Source organism: Exserohilum turcica (assembly GCF_000359705.1).
Source record: "Exserohilum turcica Et28A unplaced genomic scaffold SETTUscaffold_29, whole genome shotgun sequence".
Taxonomy (NCBI): Eukaryota; Fungi; Ascomycota; class Dothideomycetes; order Pleosporales; family Pleosporaceae; genus Exserohilum; species Exserohilum turcicum.
The window spans coordinates 27311-49240 of NW_007360125.1; the positions used below are offsets into that span (position 1 = coordinate 27311).

The 21930-nt window shown below is 52.1% G+C and overlaps 8 protein-coding genes across 8 annotated transcripts; 3 read left to right on the plus strand and 5 right to left on the minus strand.

The window, feature by feature from the left end:
- Positions 1-2840: 2840 nt before the first annotated feature.
- SETTUDRAFT_169738 (uncharacterized protein) lies at positions 2841-4768 on the minus strand. The gene is made up of 4 exons (XM_008028639.1): positions 4665-4768; positions 4503-4606; positions 3259-4349; positions 2841-3207 (listed from the first exon to the last, which is right to left on the minus strand). Exons 1-4 carry the CDS (start codon positions 4705-4707, stop codon positions 3186-3188), a joined length of 1260 nt encoding a protein of 419 aa, XP_008026830.1. The 5' UTR covers positions 4708-4768; the 3' UTR covers positions 2841-3185.
- Positions 4769-5715: 947 nt separating this feature from the next.
- On the plus strand, positions 5716-6798 carry SETTUDRAFT_29217 (uncharacterized protein; the record flags this gene model as incomplete). The annotated part of the gene is made up of 2 exons (XM_008028630.1): positions 5716-6452; positions 6507-6798. 2 exons carry the CDS (start codon positions 5716-5718, stop codon positions 6796-6798), a joined length of 1029 nt encoding a protein of 342 aa, XP_008026821.1.
- A 74-nt stretch (positions 6799-6872) lies between these two features.
- On the minus strand, positions 6873-8265 carry SETTUDRAFT_185088 (uncharacterized protein; the record flags this gene model as incomplete). The annotated part of the gene is made up of 1 exon (XM_008028640.1): positions 6873-8265. Exon 1 carries the CDS (start codon positions 8202-8204, stop codon positions 6873-6875), a length of 1332 nt encoding a protein of 443 aa, XP_008026831.1. The 5' UTR covers positions 8205-8265.
- A 4575-nt stretch (positions 8266-12840) lies between these two features.
- Positions 12841-13900, minus strand: SETTUDRAFT_161896 (uncharacterized protein; the record flags this gene model as incomplete). Its single annotated transcript, XM_008028641.1, has 4 exons — positions 12841-13418; positions 13472-13591; positions 13655-13793; positions 13844-13900. The coding sequence occupies 4 exons, from the start codon at positions 13898-13900 to the stop codon at positions 12841-12843; spliced, it is 894 nt and encodes a 297-aa protein (XP_008026832.1).
- Positions 13901-14049: 149 nt separating this feature from the next.
- SETTUDRAFT_169740 (uncharacterized protein) lies at positions 14050-15666 on the plus strand. Its single transcript, XM_008028642.1, has 2 exons — positions 14050-14081; positions 14135-15666. The coding sequence occupies exons 1-2, from the start codon at positions 14060-14062 to the stop codon at positions 15601-15603; spliced, it is 1491 nt and encodes a 496-aa protein (XP_008026833.1). The 5' UTR covers positions 14050-14059; the 3' UTR covers positions 15604-15666.
- A 207-nt stretch (positions 15667-15873) lies between these two features.
- On the minus strand, positions 15874-16779 carry SETTUDRAFT_152191 (uncharacterized protein; the record flags this gene model as incomplete). Its single annotated transcript, XM_008028643.1, has 2 exons — positions 15874-16188; positions 16255-16779. 2 exons carry the CDS (start codon positions 16777-16779, stop codon positions 15940-15942), a joined length of 774 nt encoding a protein of 257 aa, XP_008026834.1. The 3' UTR covers positions 15874-15939.
- Positions 16780-17969: 1190 nt separating this feature from the next.
- On the minus strand, positions 17970-19387 carry SETTUDRAFT_177772 (uncharacterized protein; the record flags this gene model as incomplete). The annotated part of the gene is made up of 3 exons (XM_008028644.1): positions 17970-18010; positions 18067-18146; positions 18180-19387. 3 exons carry the CDS (start codon positions 19385-19387, stop codon positions 17970-17972), a joined length of 1329 nt encoding a protein of 442 aa, XP_008026835.1.
- Positions 19388-20048: 661 nt separating this feature from the next.
- Positions 20049-21887, plus strand: SETTUDRAFT_161900 (uncharacterized protein; the record flags this gene model as incomplete). The annotated part of the gene is made up of 3 exons (XM_008028645.1): positions 20049-20184; positions 20249-20418; positions 20469-21887. The coding sequence occupies 3 exons, from the start codon at positions 20049-20051 to the stop codon at positions 21885-21887; spliced, it is 1725 nt and encodes a 574-aa protein (XP_008026836.1).
- Positions 21888-21930: the final 43 nt, after the last annotated feature.

Genomic DNA, 21930 nt, shown 5'->3' on the forward strand with positions numbered 1-21930 from the left:
TGAGCTAATGCGCGATCGGCTCGCCAGCCTTGAGAGGCGTAATAAGGCAGCAACAAAGCGTAGGCAGCGTAGAAAAAGCGGATATAGAAGCGAGGAGTACTTACAAAGGGAGCTGGAGAGGATCTACTCGCTCAGCGCGAGGCTGATTAGCAGATTGCTCATGAAGAGCGTTAGAGAGGAGAGCGATTAGGTGTTAGCCGCCAGGCTTTGGCGCGCTGTAGTAGGTGTAGAGAGACTGGCCATAACTCGCGTACGTGCAAGAAAGATACTCTAGGTACTGCTTAATCTATTATGTTAATATGTAGTAAAACAACTATATTGTGGTGGAACTACAGGCTTATAGAGGTGCGCAGGTTTGGTGGGGTGCGGCGCTCGCTTGCCTGCGGCGCTCGCTTGCCACATACGTTATTATCATTGCAAGCTTAGTCATTATACCATTCCCCCTACCCCCCCCCTTTTTTTCTTTTTCTTCTTCTCCTTCTTCTTCCCCTCAAACCCAAGGTGGAGAGAATTCCCTTACCGGCCCTTTTATCACACAAGTTTATCAAATTATTAGTCAAACTCAGAAAAGTAAAAAAAATTAGGTGTAGCGAATACGACTTGGCGAACCCCGGAATATCATGATGTTTTTTTGCAATGCGTTTATTTAGGTTTTATACAGAGTCTGTCCCTTTGTCTGACCTCGTAACTTGGATTAAACTTTGAGCAAATGGTTTGCAGAATATATATATATATATATCTTGGCTACTGCATTATTTCCCATGTTCACAGTTACACAGCTTGTGCAATAGCCACGGAATAAACCGGATACGTACCATGGATCCCCATACGCTCGCACTCCAGCATTGCATTACAAGACAATAGCAGCCGCTGCTTTTCCCAGCCACCGCTCACAAACACGTGCTCTGTCCTGCTTAACAGGCAAGCCAAGTCAGTAGCGCTGCAATAACTCTCTCCCACTATGCATACACATACGTCCTACACATTGCACACGCACCACTCGATGCCGTCACGAGGCCATCCCCTCCCTCTGCATTCTCCTCGTGGCGCCAGCCACCATATGCGCGCATGCCTGATGCACCGACACAACAACACCTACGTACGGAGAATATCGCCGGACCAGACATAAACTCCAGTCTTTGCAGTGCACTGCTGGTTCAGCGATACCGGGTCCGGGAGCATTACGCAAACGCTATGCACATGCGAGCGAGCGAGCGAGCATACCAGGTCGACGCAGCAGCAGCAGCAGCAGCAGTAGCTTCAGCCCTGATGCATGCGTCTTATAACGTACAAGGTAATATTTGAGTCCCCCCCCCCACCCCCTCCCCCAACTGCAGGTGTGCGTGTTATCTCGACTTGCATGGGAGGACTTGATTTCCGAAAAAAAACAAATATTTTTCAAGTATGCGTACGTTGCATATTGTGACTTGGAGGGTTCTCGTCATCTAGACTCTCTCTCTCTCTCTCTCAACGAAACATGGTGTTCGCTGCATCTTAGTTGCAATTGCCATGAACCCCCGCCGCCGCCGCCGCCGCCGCTAGCACATGCATGCATTGGCTGTACTTATGTTGTACTGCGGACCGCTACTGCATGTATGACAAAATATCCTGTTCAAGTATCGCACTAAGTAAGTATCCCGGTGTGTAATCCGTGGGATGTGCAGCTTTGAAAAATTTTGTAATTGTGTTATTTCTAATTTTTTTTTTACCTTTGATCTTACACTGAAAAAAAACAGTGTTTCAGCCATGCGATATTTCATGACTTGGTTGAATGCCCGTCACGTCACGTCATGTGTAAGTATGGAGTGGGCTGGGTATCGTGCAGTATAGTATAGTATAGTATAGTATAGTATAGTATAGTATAGTATAGTATAGTGATAGCGAAAGACTTTGCGCCACATGTTTTGCCCCCCATGTCTTGGCTAAGGAGAAAGGCGAGAATGCACCCAGCTAAATATGTAGTGTTAGCCAGCCTGTCCTTGAATGATTTGCAGGCTGAGATTCGTCACAAAAAGGTCACCGCGTGCGTCTGTGTTCTAATCGCCAGTATACAATGCGACGCTGCAAAGTCTGCTGCAACCTCATCAAAACAAGTCAATCCCAGCCAGAAACATATCCAGTCGGCTCGAGGGAAAACCACACACACACACACACACACACACACATACGGTAGCGAGGGGATTGGAATCAGGGGAAAATCGGCTGACGAGTCCAATGCTCACTGTCTAAACTCGTATTGGAGTCCCAAGCGAAGCATTGGTCTATCCGCGCCTCTTGTAAGCATCTCCGTCTATATTATTGACATGCTCTATAATATCGCACACACACATGACTCTTGCAACCCCCCCCTACCCCAACGGTGATTGAACGTCAGGGACTGACTTGATTCTACTCGACCCGTGCATACGCTTGCGACATGATATTAGGCGGGGAAAGTCAATTCTGTGGACCGGCGTAAGTAGGTGATTAGAGTTTGCCAGACCCACACTACAGACTGCACTTTGAACCAACGTCCATGGTGTTACTTGTGCCTGTTGCATATGTGCTTTAATACCTTACATAGTATATACTATGTCGTGACTAAGGCCTACCAAGATATGTCAGCAAGCAACTGTCCAACACACACACACTCGCGCACACACACACACACACACACACACACACACACACAGAGAGAGCGAGAGCGCGAGAGAGCCAAGGCGCACCTCGGCCCACTTCCCGTGCTTTTACAAACACCATCTGCCCCATTGTTCTGAAACCAAAGTGCTTACCTTGCCCCTGCTCCCGCTTATCTGACATAATATATCACAGCGTAAATGGTGCCGCGTGCAACGAGCCGTACTAGTAGAACCGGCTTCTGTGCCATTTTGGACCAATCGGGACGGCTTGCAAGCCTCTCAAACTCATCCAGTTGCAAAAGAATACATAGGTTGCATGCTACGCTATATAGGTATCTGCGAACAAGAACAGGAACAGGAACAAAACATGAAACGAGTAGTGATATAATCAACGCACCCAGTATAGATGGGACGCAATTTTGGCTTCTAGGTCGTGACGATGCGATTTGCACCGCTTGCAACCACCATCTTCGTCAGTGTATGCAGTGTGCTAGTTTATAGCAGGACCGATGTGGCGCAGCAAATAACGTCACGGGCTTTTGACTGGTTGGATATCGGTGCAAAATTTTAAACAGTCTCGACATAGTTGCTGGCACGAGTTAGCAAAAGCACCAGTCGCATCGCCGAGCTGCACACATACCTTGGGAAAATGCCCTCCCTGTTTCCTATTCGGCCTGTCCACCAATCTGTTTCATTGTCGGTCCGCTTCAGAATCGTGATGATGTCACCCTTCTTAAAGCCCAAATCACCTGGCTGATCGGCGTCGAAGGTGAACTTGGCTATCGTTTGGTCCGATTGCAAGTTTGCCTTTTTCTGCCCGGTTGTCTGCCCAAAGACTGGCTTGGGCGCCGTGGGCCGTCCGGGCTTGCGATCGCTATATGAATAGTCATCACCAAACGTCGAGGAGCGGGTGCGCGAGTCGATGCGGTCAAACGTCTCGTTGGGGTTTGCGCGAGCGGAAAATGAGCGGTTAAGGCCGCCTGGGGCTGAGGAGGGTTGTCTATCATAGACATCATCCGCCCACGATGACGAGTTCTGGGGCCGATCTCTGTACTCGTAATCATCATGCTGGCCCAGGGAGCCGGTGCGGTCCCGTCGCACACCCTCACCCAAGGCAGAGCCGCGGCGACCCTGCCACACAACATTGTCGTGCGCATCGTCGTATACCGGGATATCGTTGTACATGGCGTCATTGGTGACATTCTGGGCACCCCCCACACCGGAAAATACTCTCGAGTTGAGCACGCGCAGGAGCGGCTCTGCGGCGGGCGGCGGGGGGACCTGGCCGCTCAAGATTTCGCGGGCGGTCCAGCGGCGACCGTACAACTTCTCGTTGGCATCTCTTCGCTCGATGATACCGCTGCCCTCCAGACTGACACCGGCAAACAAGCCCTTTGTCTTGCTGTAGCTGAAAATACCCGCTATGCTCTTGAGGCTGGCTGCGCCGGCTGCCTCGGCATTGCGACCCACGGGACCAGCGGCAATGGAGACGTTGCCTCCCAGTGTCAGCGATCCGGCCTGGGCAAATGTTCGTACGGCAGCAGCATCGTTCAGGATGAAGACGAAGTCGGTGAGCTCGAAACCAATCTGTCCACCGAAGCCGCCGCCAATGGTACCGATGGCCGTGGGCGCCGACCACGATCCATCGGCGAGACGAGCGACCACGACGCCCGAGCCGAATCGCGCTGTGCCGAGGAAGCCGGCCTTGAAGACAGTGAGGATGGCGAGGCCCTGCAGTGCAATTCGCGTCAGTATCTCGTGTCGCCTTGGCCTGTTTTGCGCCGTCGTGGGGGGGGGGGCTCGCTGCCTGGCGCGCCTTGTCCAAGCAAGTGCGGAATGGGCGGATTGCAGGAAGAGGCCGGATGCGCTGGGGAGGGACTTTACCTTTGCGTTTGCGAGAACGTTTGGGGGGATGATCTTGTCGGGCCCAAAGGCCTGTTTAGGGTCGACAAAAGACGCCAGGATCTTTCCAGTCTTGCGACATTCGCCTGGGGGAGCAGACGTGTGTCAGCGACGTCACCGGCCAGGCGCCCAATCACGACTTACTGTTCAGCGATGAGGGCAGCGGGTTGTTGAGGCTGAAACCCATGGCGGCGACGGGTGGCGGGCGAGTCTCCGCGGCGGCTATGGAAAGGCTAAGTAGGAGGGCGAGGGAGGGGGAGGGGGAGGGGGAGAGAGGGCAGAGAGAGAGGTTGTTGTGCGGGACAAAAGAGCGTGGCTGCGCCTTAAGCTGGCGGGCAGAGGCAGCGCGGGCAAGCGCGGGGATATCATGTCATAGTGTGGCTGAGCCCGACGCGTCTTACTCACTCTCACGTATACGCCAGAACGACGCCCGCCCGAGGAACACAGCATCGCATCACCTCCATCCAGACGTCCACACAGGCACAACATGTCGCCCGCCCGCGGCCCTTTATCGCCCGCCGCGTCGCCCTCGCCGCTCCACGTCGCTAGCTGCTTCACCTGCACACAGCCTCCAGCCTCGAATAAACTTTGCGGCGGCCGCCCGTGTTGACGCCAAGGCCAGTCTCACAGGCTAGCCACAAGCAACAGGTGCAGCAGCCGCCTTGTCCCGCCGGCCATGCACGTGACCTGTCCGACCACAGCCTGCAACCACGACGATGCCCAAATGGGCGCCCTGAGCCGGATTGGCCCAGGTCACGCACGTCCGGCTTGATTGGGCTTGACAGGCCGCCCCAGTCCCCCTCCCAGTTCCCCGAGAACGAGTCGTGCCTTGCCCCATTGCCATCACTCATCTGCGGGTACCGGGGCGGAGTGCCTTGTTCCCGTCCTCGTTAGACGCATGCCAATCCTACCCCCCCCCTTGGACTGTCGCGGTACGCCACATTGGTCCACGCCCTGTGGCTGGCTAAATCGTGCTATAATACAGGGCACCATTATCGTTACACCATTTGAATAGCGTACCGTGGAATCGCGGCAGCAAACCATCCATGGCGCCGGCCCTGTAACTTGGCCGTAGTTCCCCCTAGTCTGCACATGGCCCTGCTTCTTTGTTCATGACATTTATTCCCCCGGCCCCGCCGCTCCTCGCTCGCCATTGTCTCTGTCCCGCTGGTTGTCTCGTCGTCTTTTCGCCACCATGGAGCTGCAAGACATGCTCGTCAAGTGTCTCAATGTCCCCAGACCGGATCCCGAATGTCCTGCCATGATGCCTCCGCCAGGCGTCCTGCCGCTCGATCCCAACGGTGCCTCGACATGGTCCTTTGGCATGCCAGTCATTGCCGTTTGCCTGATCCTTGTCGGACTGTCCATCATCATCCGCACCTTCACCCGATCCTACGTGCTAAAGGTATTCGCTCTCGAAGATGCCGTCATGCTTCTGGCAACACTTGGCTTCGTCGCCTTTGCCGCCATCGTCCTCGACAGCGCCTCCTTGGGTTTCGGCAAACACCAGTGGAACGTGACGGTTGCCAACGTCCTGCGAGCTCTGCACCGCGCCTATGCCGTTCAGATCATCTACTGCCTGGCCATGTACCTGGCCAAACTCGGCGTGCTGCTTCAACTCAAAGCCACCTTTGACAGCAAGACGAGAGACTTCATGTTCTGGATGTACTGGGTTTGCATCGTGACCTTCACCTGCGCCTACACGGCAAACCTCTTCATCTGGATCTTCCCCTGCATCCCCATCCGGAAGAAGTGGGACCCCTTTATTCCTGGACATTGCAACACCACCATCAAACCCGGCCTTTTGAGCGGCGTCGTCAATCTCGTTACCGATATCCTAATTCTCGTGCTTCCCATTTATGCTGTTTCACGCCTGCACATGAGCTGGAGGAAGAAGGTGTCCATTTGTGGTATATTCGCGTCAGGCCTGCTGTAAGTAATGTCGCTCAGGCCACGTCCCAAATTCAGACTAATGTTTTGCATCAGTGCATGTGCATCCAGCGCATTACGACTCCACTACTCGATCGAACGCCTTGACAGCAAGGACCTTACCTACTGGCTTTCTGTCGTCGCCGTATGCGCCATTCCCGAGATTGCCGCACTCCTCATCTGCGGCGCCTTTCCCACCTTTCCGCTCTTCTTCAAGTTCATCACCCAGGACGTTGGCAAAAAAGCAGGATACATGGTTACCAATTCCGGCAAAGACTCGAGCAACGCGCCCTCCGAAGCCATCATCCTGTCGAAGCGACACAAAGAAGCTATAGATGCTGTTGTATAATGTCCACACTTAATTTGCGTAATAAATCACGGCCTGCATTTCACTTTCCCAAAAGGATTTAATTAATACCGTCTTCAAAGGTGTCGCCAGTCGAGCGGCCCGCTTTCCCAACTATCTTCTCTGAAGATCAGGCACTTTCGACTCCCGTCCTCGTCGGTCCATGCCCGGAACATGCCGCCGCCATTATAATCCTGTACAACGTCGACCTTGTCGCCAACGACTTGGATGCCTATAATTCCTCCCACACCCTCATGGACTCGGTCCCATCGATCGCCGGCGCTTCTTTGGAGCTCACCATTACGTCCAGCCATCCATTCAGTGGCATGACGTAGAGAGCATGAGGTAAATCGAGACTTGGCTGCTGTCGTCCGAGCGGCACATGTGCGAAGGAAGGAGTCGCCATTGCCAGTTCCAGAGAGGCCTACGGCGTGGCGGACTTGCAAAGGTTCTTTGTGTGGCTGGTTTTGTGGAGGTGGGGTCGACTGGGAGGCAACAGAGTTGAGCATGGGCAGACAGCCACCAAGCGCGCCGTACACGTCGCCCCTGGATAGCCTGTCTATTGGCGCCACAGCCGAAACGATAGGGTGGTAGTGCATCTGCGCGGGTGCGGCCCTCTCCGCATGCCACTCTTCTGCCCAGAAGCCGGCCCCAATAGTAGGAGTATCGCCAATGCGCCCAGATACCTTGTTTGTCAGACCTCCAGTAGATGTAGCAGTGCACACGGTGCCAAAGCTGTCGACAACGACAGCGCCACAGGTACCAAGCGGGATATAATTCTGTTTCTCCCATTCGCTCGTCGTGTCTGATTGTGAGTGTGCGCCTCCAACGTCTAGTTGCTTTTGCTCGGCAAGGCCCCGCTGGTGCTCATCCCACCTCTTTTGCGTGAAGAAGTAGCTCTGATGGACCATGTCGAGGCCCCACTCTTGGGCAAGGCGCTCTACAAACTGGCCGCTGTACTGGCAATGGTCACCCGCGCGGCCGCCATCGACGGGCTCGCCCCTGACGAGCAGCTCGCGGGCGAGTTTGATGGGGTTCTTGACATGTCTCAGCAGCATGCAGCCCACGCCACGTTTCCTGTAGCCGTCTGAAACCATGATGCTGCATTCGAGCTCGTTGCTGCCGTCTCGGGTAAACACGGCGCCCTTGGCAGAGTTGTACAAGGGATCGTCTTCCAATAGACTCACGGCGTACGTCGCAACGTCGAGGGCGGTTGCCCCTGACTCGGCGAGCTGGCTGGCCGCTTGATCGACAATGCGGAGAAGCGAGGCTCGATATTCGTCATAGCGATCGCGCGGCACAGACGTACGAGTGATGTTGCCTGCGCCACCGTGAATGATGATTCGCGGAGCCACGCGCTCTCGAGCTCGGGTACCGGGCCCTGCATCAACAAGGCGTTTTTCCGACATGGCGGCCGTGTCTCTGCCAGTAGGTGTGGGCGTGGGTGCAGGGTAGCAGCAGGGTAGCAGTGTAAGGAGGGTTTCTGGGCGCGACAAGAGGGAGCATTTGAGTTTGGAATCGGCGAGGTCTAAAGGACGTGGACACTACCACTACACTAAGAATGGCTGCGGGCAGCGGCAGACGCCGCCCAAGGGACGTCTAGCGCCTTGATTGGCTGGAGATAGCGCGGGGCTCAGGGGAGTCTGGCCCCCGGCCGACGCCCCCCCCCGCTTTGTGGCGCGCCGCTGCACGCGCACGGGCCCTGCACGTGGTCTTGGGCCGTAGTGTGGCGTAGCTGCATACACACTACATGTCTACTATGCTGATGCTACTGCTACAGAGCAAGCCTACTATTACCAACCACTACACCACAAAACTCAGCCTATGGCGCGCGTGAGTCGGGCGCGCCGAGAACGAGCGTTACACGCCCGTTTGCGTCATCCGCAGCCACGGCTAAGGGGTCCACGTCATTCGACATGTTGTCGGCACAGGGCGAACATTTCTTGTTCTTGTTCTTCTGCCCAGGCATTAGTATTATGTAACCACGCTCCCCCCCCCCCAAAAGAAAAGATAGGGGTGACATTTTGTCCAGGCAAAATGTTTAAAAGATAACGTCGCGCCCTGCTAGTAGTCCGGCTCTGGCAACCCCCCCAAAAATAAACCCCAACCCAAAGGTCGATTCTTGATGAACACATGGTACGTGGCAAGTCCAGGTTGCCTGCCCCTCCCTTATCCGTAGTAGTGTAGGTGTTTGGTTGGAGGTGTGCGACTGGAGCTCCGGTAGCCTCAAACCTTCTTACCAACCAATATATATCATTCGGCCGCGCTACTAGTAAATAAGCCGGCTTGGGTTGCAAAAGTTGCTTTGCACAACTCCTTTGTTTTAGCAACCTCCATTTCTGCATCGGTTTTCATCTTTTGCATTTGCCATTTTGTGTTGTTATTTTTTATTTTGTTTTTATTTCCAGAGGGCCTCCTTAGCTAGCGAGGTACCCACAAAACGCCGGTAGCCTAACCGTTCTGCTATGTATATACACTACCGTAACCACAGCGCAGCCCAACCAAGCGGAACACGCAGCATCCGGACGCACCAAACTACCAACCTACGCCATTTCAGAGTTTCCCATGCAAAAGACTATGTAACGTGAGACTACTGCTTACATCTAGCGTCCATCCCCTTTCTCTGCCCCTCCGCCTTGTCTTGAGAAATCCTTGCTTGCTGCACTTTTCGCCGCCCCTCGCTTTCGTATACGCTTTTGCGATCAAGGGCTATTGTAGTGCTGTAGATCGACATGCTACAGCTGCGGATAAGCGCTCACGTCACTTTTCGCTAACTTGGCCATTGCACATGGCATATGGACCCCACTCCTAGGTGTGCCCAACGACTTTTTATGCATGCATTCTACGTCAGAGTCTTTGTACCGCCCAGCCTGGATGACCTTTAGGTTGTCATATAGGGAGCCAGGCTATGAAACAAGCCGTTTTCTGGCGTAATATAACTTTCCACTTCCCCACATCGTCTGGCCACTCGCCTTGCATGGCTTCAGTGCTCAACGCCATGCACTTTCCGAGGACAAAAACTTTGAATATCATCTCGAGACATTTTAACATTTCTGGCACGTAAGAGAGAGACAATACTAATCTGAAATAGGCGCAAAGTCCGGAATGTAGCCGCAATGCAACGTCCCAATCACCACACCCTGTCCAATGTGAGAGTAGGCAAGGTATTGTAGCATAGTAGAGATAATGAATTAAGACAACTCCTTGAAGATTTGCCTACGGTTGAGATGAGACCGTATACGCTCTGCACATGACTGTAACTTCCTTGGCCCAGAGGGTACCCTACAGATCCCCAAGAGGTGACCCCGCTAGGCCTAAGTTGAGAGTATCGTTACAGCATCACTGCAGTAAGCGCCTTGGGAAGGACATCCACCACCGTTGTTGAAGCGGCACGCAGCACGGTAACGTCTTCCATCGGTTGGGTTGCCCTCCCACCACGCACAATCAGCATCCATCCAGGGCGTACTAACGACGCACTATCGTAGAGACTTTTTGGTTAGTATGCCGCAAATTCAATTTCTCTCATATACAAGGAAAAACAAAAAACAAAAAGAAAAGCGAAAACCCCAGCGCAGTGTAGGTAATACTTTTCTGGAAATAACGTACAGTGTTCGTGCTGGAAAGTTGGTCGTAGCACGTTACTCCCCTGAACCTGTTGCAGTACCGTGCTGCAATGACTGGCTGCCTTTTCACTAGGTGCAATCTCTATACATTGGCAGGCGTTGAGGCCTTGCTACGAGAGGTGCACTGGGTCCAAGTCAGTGTGATATCCTAGCATGAACTTGTTACGTAGAAATTACCTAGCAAGCATGCTTGTAAGGAGGATAGAACCCTTCATGTCGAAGATATAGCGAATTGAGTCAAGTTGTGGAAGAATGTATTTGTAGTAGAGATGCAGTAAGAGGCAGTAAAGGAGCTATTGATGTTTTAACACTGAAATCTTATTCCTTGACTTATATACATGCTAGAAGCTCAAGAGTGATGTAGTATGATTACCAACAAGCGGTGAAAGGTAGTTGAGGCTAGACGGAAATGCAACTCAAGCTTAACACTGACCTTTTGGCGATTCTGGCGTCGCTGGCCTCTGCTATGCCTGCTGAAGGCGAAGTTTCCGTCTCAAAGCTAGCGACGAGCCAGGTGCCGTACAGCTGCCAATTCGTGCCAGCAAACGTAGTAGGAAGATGCCGGAATGAGGTTACCGAGCTCAGAAGGCGCGAGCTTAGGGGATGCAATGTCTGGAGTAAGTGTTATGCATCTCGTCCAAGGGGTAACTAATTGCGTGTGATAGATTGCTTAAGTGCTTACATTTCTGTTGCTATTACTTGTGCGGCTGCGATTAATGAGCTGGCTTTGACTAAGTTACTGCTGAGCAAATCCAGAATCTAGATAATACCTCTAGACCCTATTGCCGACCTTACCTGTCTTGCAGCTGTGCTCAAGTTCAAAGGTGCATATCAGGGTTGCGACCCTTGAGACGAAGAGAGCTTAGGGCTTGGACATAGTGCTACTCGGGTTTAGATGCTTATATTTCTCTTATTCTGATCATGGTTACGGCGAGTAGAAATGGGTGTAAGCTCTATGAGTAGTCACCTAGCGATGTAGTGTTTGTTAGAATACCTAGGTTAAGAATAACTAATCTTTATTGCCATAGACGAACGAGCAATAACATGAGTGAATAGCGAGTGGAACAGCTCAGCGGGTAGTCCGCCCTAATAACGTCCCAGAGCTTCTTTATGTAATTACTCAAAACTGTAATCTTATACAACAGATACTGGCTCCTGACAAAAGCAACTCAGACATCAATATCTTCAAACAAACGAAAAAACGCTTGGTTTTTTCCATTTTTTTTCCGAAGCCGATGTGCTATTTGGATGCTAGACAAATCAGTTCCAATAGTCAAGCCTTGCAATTCTCCAGGAAATGTATCGTGGAAGTATAGTTAGGTCTGCCATCTCTCTTTTATAATAAATCCATTTTTTTTCGAATCGCATCGTAAGTAAATATTTAACTTGTTGCGTTCTCCAGACCATCCGCGTCGAGTAGTCGCAGTTCCCTGTCACTTCCTAGAGGATTGACATCCAACTCCATAACCAGGTTTTAAGAATGCAGAAAACGTGTTCGATATGTAAATCATGTGTGTACGTAGGTATTCGACATATACAATCGTACGTGGGTCTCTCTCCTCTCGTATGTAATATTCTCCTAGCCCCAATAGTCATAGCCCCTTACACTAATACTTTTACTCAAAATAATTGCCCATTATATGTACCTTCTCACAATCTTTACAGCCGCTATTATGTTAAAGCATACCAATATCATTTTATCAGAGTCAATTTATATGCCAAGACACTTATCTATATATGTTTCTTAACAACATTGTTCCTTTGATTGTTAGAATATAACAGCTATCCTTTTCAGAATACGTGTCTTGAATAAAACCTTCACAGAATTATCAGTGTAATGAGGCTATTCTGTAAGCTTAGACTATCTGATTGCATCGTCATGTCCAAAAAGTATGCCTTTGAAATCAATAGAATGTAGATCATATGCAGCGTTAGGCAAGGGAGAGACCTCGCCCTTGGGCGAAATGTAAGCAGAAAATTGGAACCTTCCCATTAGACTGGTAAGTAGGTATGAGTGGGCCAGGGCCAGGGCTACTAAGAAGTAGGTAGCGGTTAGGTAGGGGTGATATGTAAACAAACAACCTTAAACCTTCTACCTGCATTTTAGCACCTAGATCATGTAATGTTTATATCAGAGAAGTCAATAGGTAATAAGAACCTAAAATTAGATGAAGTTGAAGTAGATACATATGACTTAATAATCGCTTGCCAGAAGTTTCAATTCCGTCCCATAATCATCCATGCCATTATTCGGGTATTGAATCGCCTAGGCTTGCACTACATGAATTTACAGAGCATACATTTTGCAGTGGCCATGACCTAATTAATGTGATTCGACATTGGCTGATGTAACCTGGAATAAGATTTCCACAGCGGTTCGAGTTCTCACAAGCCCGTTACTAAGCTAAGTATCAGCCGGATCTTATTTATATAGCCCAATCAGTCCCTCCAATTCCTCGGCAATGGCTCTAAAGGCCTTGGCATGGTCTCCGTCTGGCTCCGATACGACGGTCGGTTTACCATAATTTGCATTATCACCGATGCTGCTGTGTAACGGGATCTCGCCTAGCATGTTCAAGTCATACTTGCTACACATGGCCCTGATATTCGTCATGCTTCCAAAAACCTCATGGAAGCCTCCGCATCCTGGACATTTGAAGCCTGCCATGTTGCATACGAGGCCCAGCAACTTGACGTCGACTTTTTGAAAGAGCTCAACGCCTTTTGCCGCGTCTTTGAGTGATAGGTCTTGCGGCGTAGAGACGATGAGAGCGCCGTCTAAGATTAGCTGTTGTGTAATTGTGAGCTGGACGTCTCCAGTCCCGGGTGGCATGTCAAGGACAAGAATGTCCAGACCTCCCCACTCCACTTCATGGAGCAATTGCTGCATGGCTTTCATTACCATGAGGCCCCGCCATGCTACGGGCGAAGACTCGGGAATCAGATAACCCATAGACATGGATTTGAGACCATAATTGGATAGTGGTAGCAATTGGTTGTCTGGTTGGTCATGTCAGGGCGTGTTGACGTGTTTGGGCGCGTTGCAGACTGACTAGCAGATAGTCGAGGCTCGCCAGATAGATTAAGCAGAGTTGGTATCGATGGACCAAATATATCTGTATCCAGAATGCCAGCCCTGTAGCCACGTCGCGCAAAGCTCAAGGCCAGATTTACTAATCCATGCTTTCAGCGTTCCGCCCTTGACCCAGGCGTGCATGTTGGTTTGGTCGGCATACCGGCAATGGTACTTTTTCCAACGCCACCCTTGGCTGATGAAACGGCAATGACCTTTTTCACGTCTTTGATGCTTCTCTTCTGTGGCAATCCTCGCTGCATCCGAGGCATTTGCGGCGGCGCGCCGGAGCGCGGAAGGCCCTGCGCCAGACATCAGCCGTTGCGCCTAATTGCCTTGTATTGACACGTACGAGAGGGTTCTCATGCTGTAGACGCCTCAATGTTGAGAATAATCTTGGCTTCAGCATGACTTCGGAGATGAGACAAGAGTTGCGGAGTTGGTGACGGAGGTGACGCGCATCGGCGAAATGAAAGGCCGACATCTTCGACTTTTTTGTGGGGCACAAAGTGAACTTTCTCTTCGCCTGCGCATGCCTCCAACAAGGCCACAACGCAACGCATACAGCATGAAGAAGTCTAAGATTAGAGGTATGGACACACAAACAATGTGCGACAGCAAAATTGGCTAACACGGATATTAGATTTTGACCCCGAGTCCCTGCTCGACCCTGCGCCCAGCTCCAGCGAGGACGAGCGTTCCGGTAGCGATATCTCAGACGTTGAAGATGACCAGGCGGGGCGTGAGCACTACACGGCCGTAGGCAAGAGCAAGCTACGAAAGCCGGTAGAGGTGCCCCTCGGTCCAGAGTATACCGGGCGCAAAGTGGACCGCAAAGCCCTTGAGGATAGCGACAGCGACGATCCTTTCGCTAGGGGTTTCGACGAACAAGATAGCGAAGCTAGCGATGAGGATGGAGACGGGGACATCAACGGAATGGGATCGGGTGGTGAAGAAGAGAGTGGTGAGAGCGGAGAGAGCGGCTCTGAGGGCGACTCCGATGAAGATATGAGCGACGATGACGATGAGATGGGAAGCGCTGCCGAAGGTGCAAGCGACGAGGAAGACGACGACGGTTCTGAAGCTTCAGAGGACGAGGAGTCTGGCAGAGGCTCTAAGCCAGATGTGTCTACTGTGCGCGACCTCATGGCCGCCAGCAAATCCTTCACCTCGACAATCGCCGCGGGGACACAGTCCGATGTCGCAAAGGGAGAAGCCGTCAAGACACAGCGCAAGACATTTGACACTCTGCTCAATTCGCGCATCCGACTGCAAAAGGCTCTCATCAGTACCAACTCCATGGCCGCGGAACCTTACAAGAATGAGCAGGCTCAAGAAGCGCCCGTCGAGGCAGCAGAAGCCGCCGCGCTGACGTTGCTGAACAACCTGACCAACCTCCGGCTATCTTTGGAAGAGTCACGAACTGGTCAAAAGAGGAAGCGCACAACATTCGATTCTACCACTCCATCCTCCGAAATTTGGTCCACTATTCAGGATACCGAACAGAGCACCTTGCCGCACCGCAAAGCCGTTCTCGAACGGTGGTCAAATAAGACGAAGGCCACGACTGTAACCAACAACCAGGCTCGTCTCAATGCTTCCGCGCAGCAAACGCTCACCGAGGTCCTTGATTCGCAACTTACGTCGTCGCATCTTGTCACTCGCACACAAACGCCTCGCTCGTGCGCACCCCTGCAGTCCTCTAACAAAGGAGCGCAGCCCGACCCCAGCATCTATGACGATGCTGATTTCTACGGCCTAATGCTCAAAGAGCTTCTCGAGCAGCGCTCTGCCGACCTCAATGCGAACGGAACTGCTGAATTTGTTGTACAAGCGCCGTGGCAGGTTGCTCGCGAAGCCAAGACTAAGAAAGTCGTCGACACCAAGGCGAGCAAGGGGCGGAAGCTTCGATACACGGTGCAAGAGAAGATACAGAATTTCATGGCTCCGGAAGATCGGGGCCAATGGGGCGATAGACAGAGGGATGAACTTTTCAGCAGTTTGTTCGGACAAAGGCTGGGACTCGGAGAACATGATGAGGTTGCGAGTGAAGACGAGGGTGGAGTTGATGCCGAAGAGGCAGGCCTCATGCTGTTCAGGAGCCAGGGCTGATTCCGTCGCTTGAGGATTATATACAGTCTTCAGCTGGTAGTAAAATACACTTTTATATGTGGTCCAATCGGGCTGGTCTCAGGTCGTTGCAATGTTGAAAAAATCAACCCAGTGCAAATACTTCTCTTGATTCTGCCATAAAAAACATTGTGCTCGCTGCATATCAGCACATGTTGAACCCAGACCACATTCGTCAAACGAAGTGGCAGTAGAGATTATATGCAGTCAAGCAACATGGGCATGCATGGAGATTGGCTCATCGACTTCGTCATGTAGGAGCTTCCGCATTACTTACATACAGTCATATCAATACATCCAGAATCCGGCACAACTGGGTTACGCCTCCTTGATCAATTTGCGTGTTGCACTCTCCATCCATAGCTTTGTGTACACACGGTGTGCAAACTGGAGAAATGCTGGCTGTGGCTCGGAGCCCTTGCCCTCTGGCGTTGTGTCTACGAAAACCGACTTGAGGTGGAACGTGGCAATCTGAGCCTCGTCGTCCTTGGAGACTTCCATGGAGAAGAGGCCGTCCGAAGGTCGGTGGTCACGGTTTAGCGGAGAGTCGCCGCAGCGCACAACAACCTAGTAGCACACTCATCAGCCACTGCTTTTCAATGCATGTATGCATGTACAATTCAAAGCACATACCCTGTTATCGGTATGTTCCACCACTTCAAAATGGTCAACAATCTTAGTCCCAACTTGGTACGGGCTCTTCTCCATCTCCTTGACATCCCAGAGCTGGTCTTGCCTGCCGTCTAGCGCGCGATACCATTTCTCCAGCAGTCTCCGCTGCACTCGGAACGCAACCCCGCTCCAGATGCCCCTGCAAAAGTCCGTCGTGAGCGCTCTCTGGTCCACCGATATGCTTCCCGCAGTGCCCTTGACCCAGTACTTTTGCGGCAGCTTTCCATACGGAATCTGCTTGGTGGCGTGGTCTATGCAGACGGGCGGGTTGCTGAGCGGATTGTGCTCGCGGAACACTTTGGCCGTGAGGTCTGGCGACGAGGTGTCGAAGGGTACGAATTTGGTGTTGCGCGTGTAAAACGAAGACACGCCGTATGCGAGCACGGCATTTGCGCCCAGGCCGCCTGTTATGCCTATGAGAATGCCGAAGAAGCGCTTGGGGCCCGAAAGACGTTTTATTTGCGGGGGCGGAGAAATGGTGTTCATGGTGAAGGTTTCGAGGGTCGCAGCAGGTGCTGGATGGGAGATTGGGTGCTCCTGAGGTCAATTGGGGCCAGGAATGCGGATATCGGGCGGCGACGGTGGATTTACGTCGCGGCACGGTGGATTATGGCTATGTCGCTCGTGTCGAGGTTCAGTCGGAAGATTGTGTTTGGGGAGCTTGGACCTCCAGTTCGCGGAAGCGTGGTTTTGGGCATGCCGAAGCCTTGTCGGTATCTGTTCTTCGCTTCAAACACCGACATCGTGTCGCTGATAGCGCTCTTGCATCGCTCGTTGTTATCGGCCTCATCGGCATCAAATCAAGCATGGTTTGTGTTCAGTAACGGGCTACTACTTTCTAGTTCTCTAGTGTTAATGCGCAAGCGCGATACTAGTAGAGGCGCAATCCGTGTCGCGCATCTTCTTGCCGTCTCCGTCCATGCCGACTTTATTCATCGCGCCGCCCAAATCCGTCATAGAGAAATGTCGATTCACAGCACCAATGGCCAGTTCCATCGCCTCATGCAAATGTCTTGCTCGGATCAGCCTGGCCGTCTTCTTTGTCCAACCTCTCTGTTCGCGCCGCTGCCTAAGTGGGCCTTGTATAGCGTGAAACCAAGGGAATATTCGCCAGTCTGTCCGGAACCGTGACTGGCTGTCAGTTTTGTATCAAAGGCCGATTGTTTGGGAAGAGATGGTCAAAGAGCAACTCCATGTCTGAGCGCGACGACACTGATTCGCCGGCTGGCACCTCCATTCTTGGTTGGAAATTCGGCCCTTTCCCCCCTTATGATGACCCTTTCGGGTTCCAATAAATCTCGCCAGCTTGAGGATTGACGGCCACACCAACACACGACCGTGACTGACGTTCGATATCGGATGTGGCAGGACCGCCTGTTTGGACGAGCATCTTATGGTTGCTGCCGTTGAGGTTATGTCTTTGCACCCTCATGTCCTCACGGTCGCAGTCTAGATCTTCATGTTCCCGTGCACGAAGCGCTTGGTCAAATTTGTCGAGCATAATGTTATCGATGACTGCAGCCAGGAAATGAGAGTTCTTATTACATATGGTACAAGTCAAGTCAGTATCCCCATACTACTGTGGCCTCACATAGCCTCTTTACCCTAAAAGTCTAAGACATTATGCCTGGCATCGAAAGAAGTCTGAAAAAGTTGGAAATGAACATATGAAATTATCAAAAGACGAATATCTCGTCTTGGGGTTTCGAGATTGAGCCTGTTGATTGATATTAGCAGATGCCTGAGAGTTGGAGAAATCCAGTCATGTCGTACCTGGTGCTTTGAAGCCACGTTCTTGCAGATGCATAGACATCGACTCTACCATTGGGTCGGGACCACAGAGAAATACCTTGCTGTCAGCACCAGCTGGAGCGGGCATGTGTTACTCGATCAATTGCTTGCTAATGCGACCTTTCTCGCCCTGCCAACTTGACGAAGGGTTGCTCAGGATGTAGTGTACTTTGAACTGCTCATTTTCTTGGGTAAACTTGTCAAGTTGATCTTTAAGCAAAATATCGTCTTCCGTCTTGTTGGCGTAGAGTAGCGTCACCTTGGTATTGTCGCGAGGGTCTTCGCAGATGCGTCGGATAATTTGCAGCATGGGTGTGATGCCAGTGCCGCCGGCGATCATTCCAAGCTCCTTGACCAGGTTCTTGTGGTACTTCATCTCGCCCTTGGGACCTCGAATTTCGACCATGTCTCCAATATTCAGCTTGTTTAACCAAGGCGTGAGCTTTCCTCCTTCGTATATCTTGATGGTCAATTCTAGTCGGCCCAGGTCCTTGTTGCTGGATGTCGGTGTGTATGATCGAGTGATCTGCTTGCCGTCGGCCTCGTGTCTGATTGCCACATGCTGGCCGGTTGGCAGCCCAAGGATGGAGTTTTTACTGGGCAGGCCAAATACAAGTCGGACGGTGTCGTGCGAAATATTGGCCTTCTCTATGAGAGGGAAAGGCTGGTAGATGCGCGCGTTCAGGACACCAAGATTGATGTCCTTCTTTCTGGAAGGCCTCGACGAGGTAGACTTTGCCCTGAAATGCGCAGGATACGCTCGGAGATCCATGTGCGCAACATCGAGGCGTTTGGCGGCCCACATGCTAGCATATCCGGCTATGACCATGCTGGCAATGGAAGAAACTGCGAATCCCTTCCAAAATCCGCTACTTTGGAGATGATGCAAGTACGGAGAGACTTTCCGGCCATAGGCAAACGACAGAACAATCGAGGCCAACCCGAAGCCCATGGCTGGCAAGTTGGTCAGACTGACTTTTGGCGGGGGTAGTCTGTCCACTATACGGGCTCTACGGGGCTTGATGGTCGGCATCTTGTTTGCCTCGTGGTCTGTCCAGTCGTCGTCGGCAAGGCGCCCAATCCGGAAGTTCTCAAGAATCTCTCTTGCGTCGGTGGAATGGCCAATGTCTTCATAGGCGGTTGTCGCGTCCGCACCAGCGTTTTCGAGGAGGAATTCCTTGCCGCCGGGGTGGTCTTCCTGGTAGTCGGTCACATCGTAGACGTAGTTCCACAGCGTGACCCAGAGGTCCGTCTTGCTGTTGTGCTTGGCTACCTCTGCGAGGGAGTAGACACAGTCGGCCATTTGGTCAGAGGGAGACGTGCAAGGCGATGGCTGTGGTCGTCAGAGGCGGGCTGCGACGACAAGAGCGCTTTTGCTCGACCGGCGCCCCGCTCGCCACGGCGGCCTCGTGCGATGCATGTGCAACGGCCATTGCGATCCACCGTGTGCGTGTACGTGCGGCCAAAGCACAGGACAAAGTTGCTGGTCTGTGAAAATTCAAAGGTCGCAGGACGCCGATCGGGGTGGAGCTGTCTAGGCCCACATGCCGAGGCTGTTGGAAGCTACAGCCAATCACAGGCGACACGGCCATCGGAGCGTGCATCGCAGCATCACCCTTATCCTAGCGTCGCCACAACCCATCGCAGACGCCCCTGGCCTCCTCCAAATTTGCTGGCCTGCACAAAAAAGCGCTCGGCCGGACTGCTCGCACGACCTGCATCACAACTACGCTTTTCGTCCCAGATGCCTCGGTACATGGCTCCCAAGACACCAAATGATGTATTGGCAAGGTGCCCATGCCCCGTACCATCGGCCGGGCTGCCATACTTGGCCGATGATACGGGCGTATCTTCTGGAGGCTGTCGCCGCTCAAGGGGAAGGGTAAATTCCTGTGCTTCGCCTTCATCTCCCTCCAGCGCTGGGCGAGCCTGCAGTCTCACACCATACAGTAAAGCCGCACGCCATGACAGTCAAAGGCTTCTACCTTCTTGGACAGGACAAAAGCGTCTACCACCAAGACATCCAAATCGATCAATGCCATGACTTTGCGTCTCTGCAGATTACCATAGCGGAACACTACAACATCATCCAATCGACTGGTAATACATATGTTATCCACTCATCACAGTCGCTCGCCTGGACATCGGCTAAATTCTGATCCAGGTATCGCATTACAAGACGCCAATGGAAACGACCTACCAGACTTGGACGACGTCCTTGACTGCGAAGAAGATCTTGGAATCACAGTCGACGGTCAAGCCATTCGCGACCCTGCTGGTCCTACAGGACTTCCTTTTGTAGGCAGCTACTATGAAGTCTTTCCCGATCATCTTGTGAGCCATTCCCGCCGGTGCTTGCTTGTGCTACTGCTAATGCTTGCAAGGGCAATCATGCTCGATTCTTCCAGAAATACGGACCCATCATCAAGTACGAATCATTGGGCAAAGTGAACTACTTGACAAATGACCCCGCCATCGCCACTGTCGCCTTCCAAGAGTCTGCTTTTTTCAGCAAGCTCATCACTCCAGATCATCCTTTGGCCGGCATCAAAGACAACAGGCCATTGTTTGTATCCGACACCGACACCGACGCATGGAGGCAGTCGCACAAGTTCATCCCCCCTGCCATGGCACCAAAGGCGGTTCGACACTACACACCTCTAATGGAGGCTTGCGTAAAGGACTCTTTCAAGGTCTTTGACAAGCTCGATGAAGATGGCGAGGCTTGGAATGTGTACCAGTACATGCTGAAGCTCGCTTCTCAAACCGTCTTCAAATTTGCCCTCGGCTATGACGCACATCATTTCGACAACCCGGATTCACCCCTGAATCGATTAGTGATGTTGATCGCATATTCACTCTCCCTCAACAAGAAGGTCATGTCGCGCGGCGAATGGTATTCCAAGTTGAGCGTGGTACCCTTTACCGACCCTTGGTATCTAAACCAAATCCGACACAAACTATGGGAAATCATCAACAATGCAATTGACGAAGCGCCCAAGGGAGACACCGAAGACGATCTTCCTCTGCACTCAGCTGCGCTAGGAGCAAGCTGCGTGGTAGACTATCTCAAGCGCGCTACCGATGACCAAGGCAACAAACTGCCAAAAGACCTTGTCATTCCCAACATGCTCATTATCGCCGGTGCTGGCTTCACAACGACCTCGTCACTTCTCTCGTGGCTAATATATTCGCTGTGTGTGTACGAGGGTAACCAGGACCGGCTGTTGCAAGAGCTTGTCGATGCTGGAGTTAGCGAAGACACCAAGTGGACGCCTGAACTGTCCGACGGCCTTACCTTCCTCGACAGGTTTGTAAAGGAGACTCAACGTCTGCACAACCCATCTTTCCAACCAGGGCGCACGGCCCTGGTCGACTGTATTCTGCCTGGCGGTTATAAGCTGCCTGCTGGATCTGTCGTCATCTGTGCGCTACATGCCATTCACAACAACCCGAAGATCTGGTCCAACCCCGAGCGCTTTGATCCTGACCGCTGGGGAACTGAAGCAGTGGCCAATCGGCCAAAGAACTCCTACATCCCTTTTGCGACTGGTCCGCGCAGCTGCATCGGCTTCAACTTTGCTCTTGGCGAAGCAAAGGTGATTTTAGCAGAACTGGTATACCGATACGAATTCTTCAAGGAGGGTGACGAGGCTGTCACATACGATCCTGAGTTCCAGCTTATCCGCCCAATGAACTTGTACGTTCGTGCGAAGAAGCGAACAACATGGCCAAAGCCTAGCCCGGGTGCAGTGAAGATTGCCCAAGATTACGCGCCAGGCGAGGTGAGGCCCCCAATTTAATCGTATTGTAAACACTATAGATATGTAATTCGTAATTTCTTCG

Coding starts and splice junctions, on each gene's coding strand:
- SETTUDRAFT_169738 (XM_008028639.1), bottom strand. CDS start 4,707: ATGGGTTTCAGCCTCAACAACCCGCTGCCCTCATCGCTGAACA. Junction 4,607..4,664: donor GCTGCCCTCATCGCTGAACA/GTAAGTCGTGAT, acceptor CTGCTCCCCCAG/GCGAATGTCGCAAGACTGGA. Junction 3,208..3,258: donor AGGGAGGGCATTTTCCCAAG/GTATGTGTGCAG, acceptor AACTCGTGCCAG/CAACTATGTCGAGACTGTTT.
- SETTUDRAFT_169740 (XM_008028642.1), top strand. CDS start 14,060: ATGAAGAAGTCTAAGATTAGAG. Junction 14,082..14,134: donor GAAGAAGTCTAAGATTAGAG/GTATGGACACAC, acceptor CACGGATATTAG/ATTTTGACCCCGAGTCCCTG.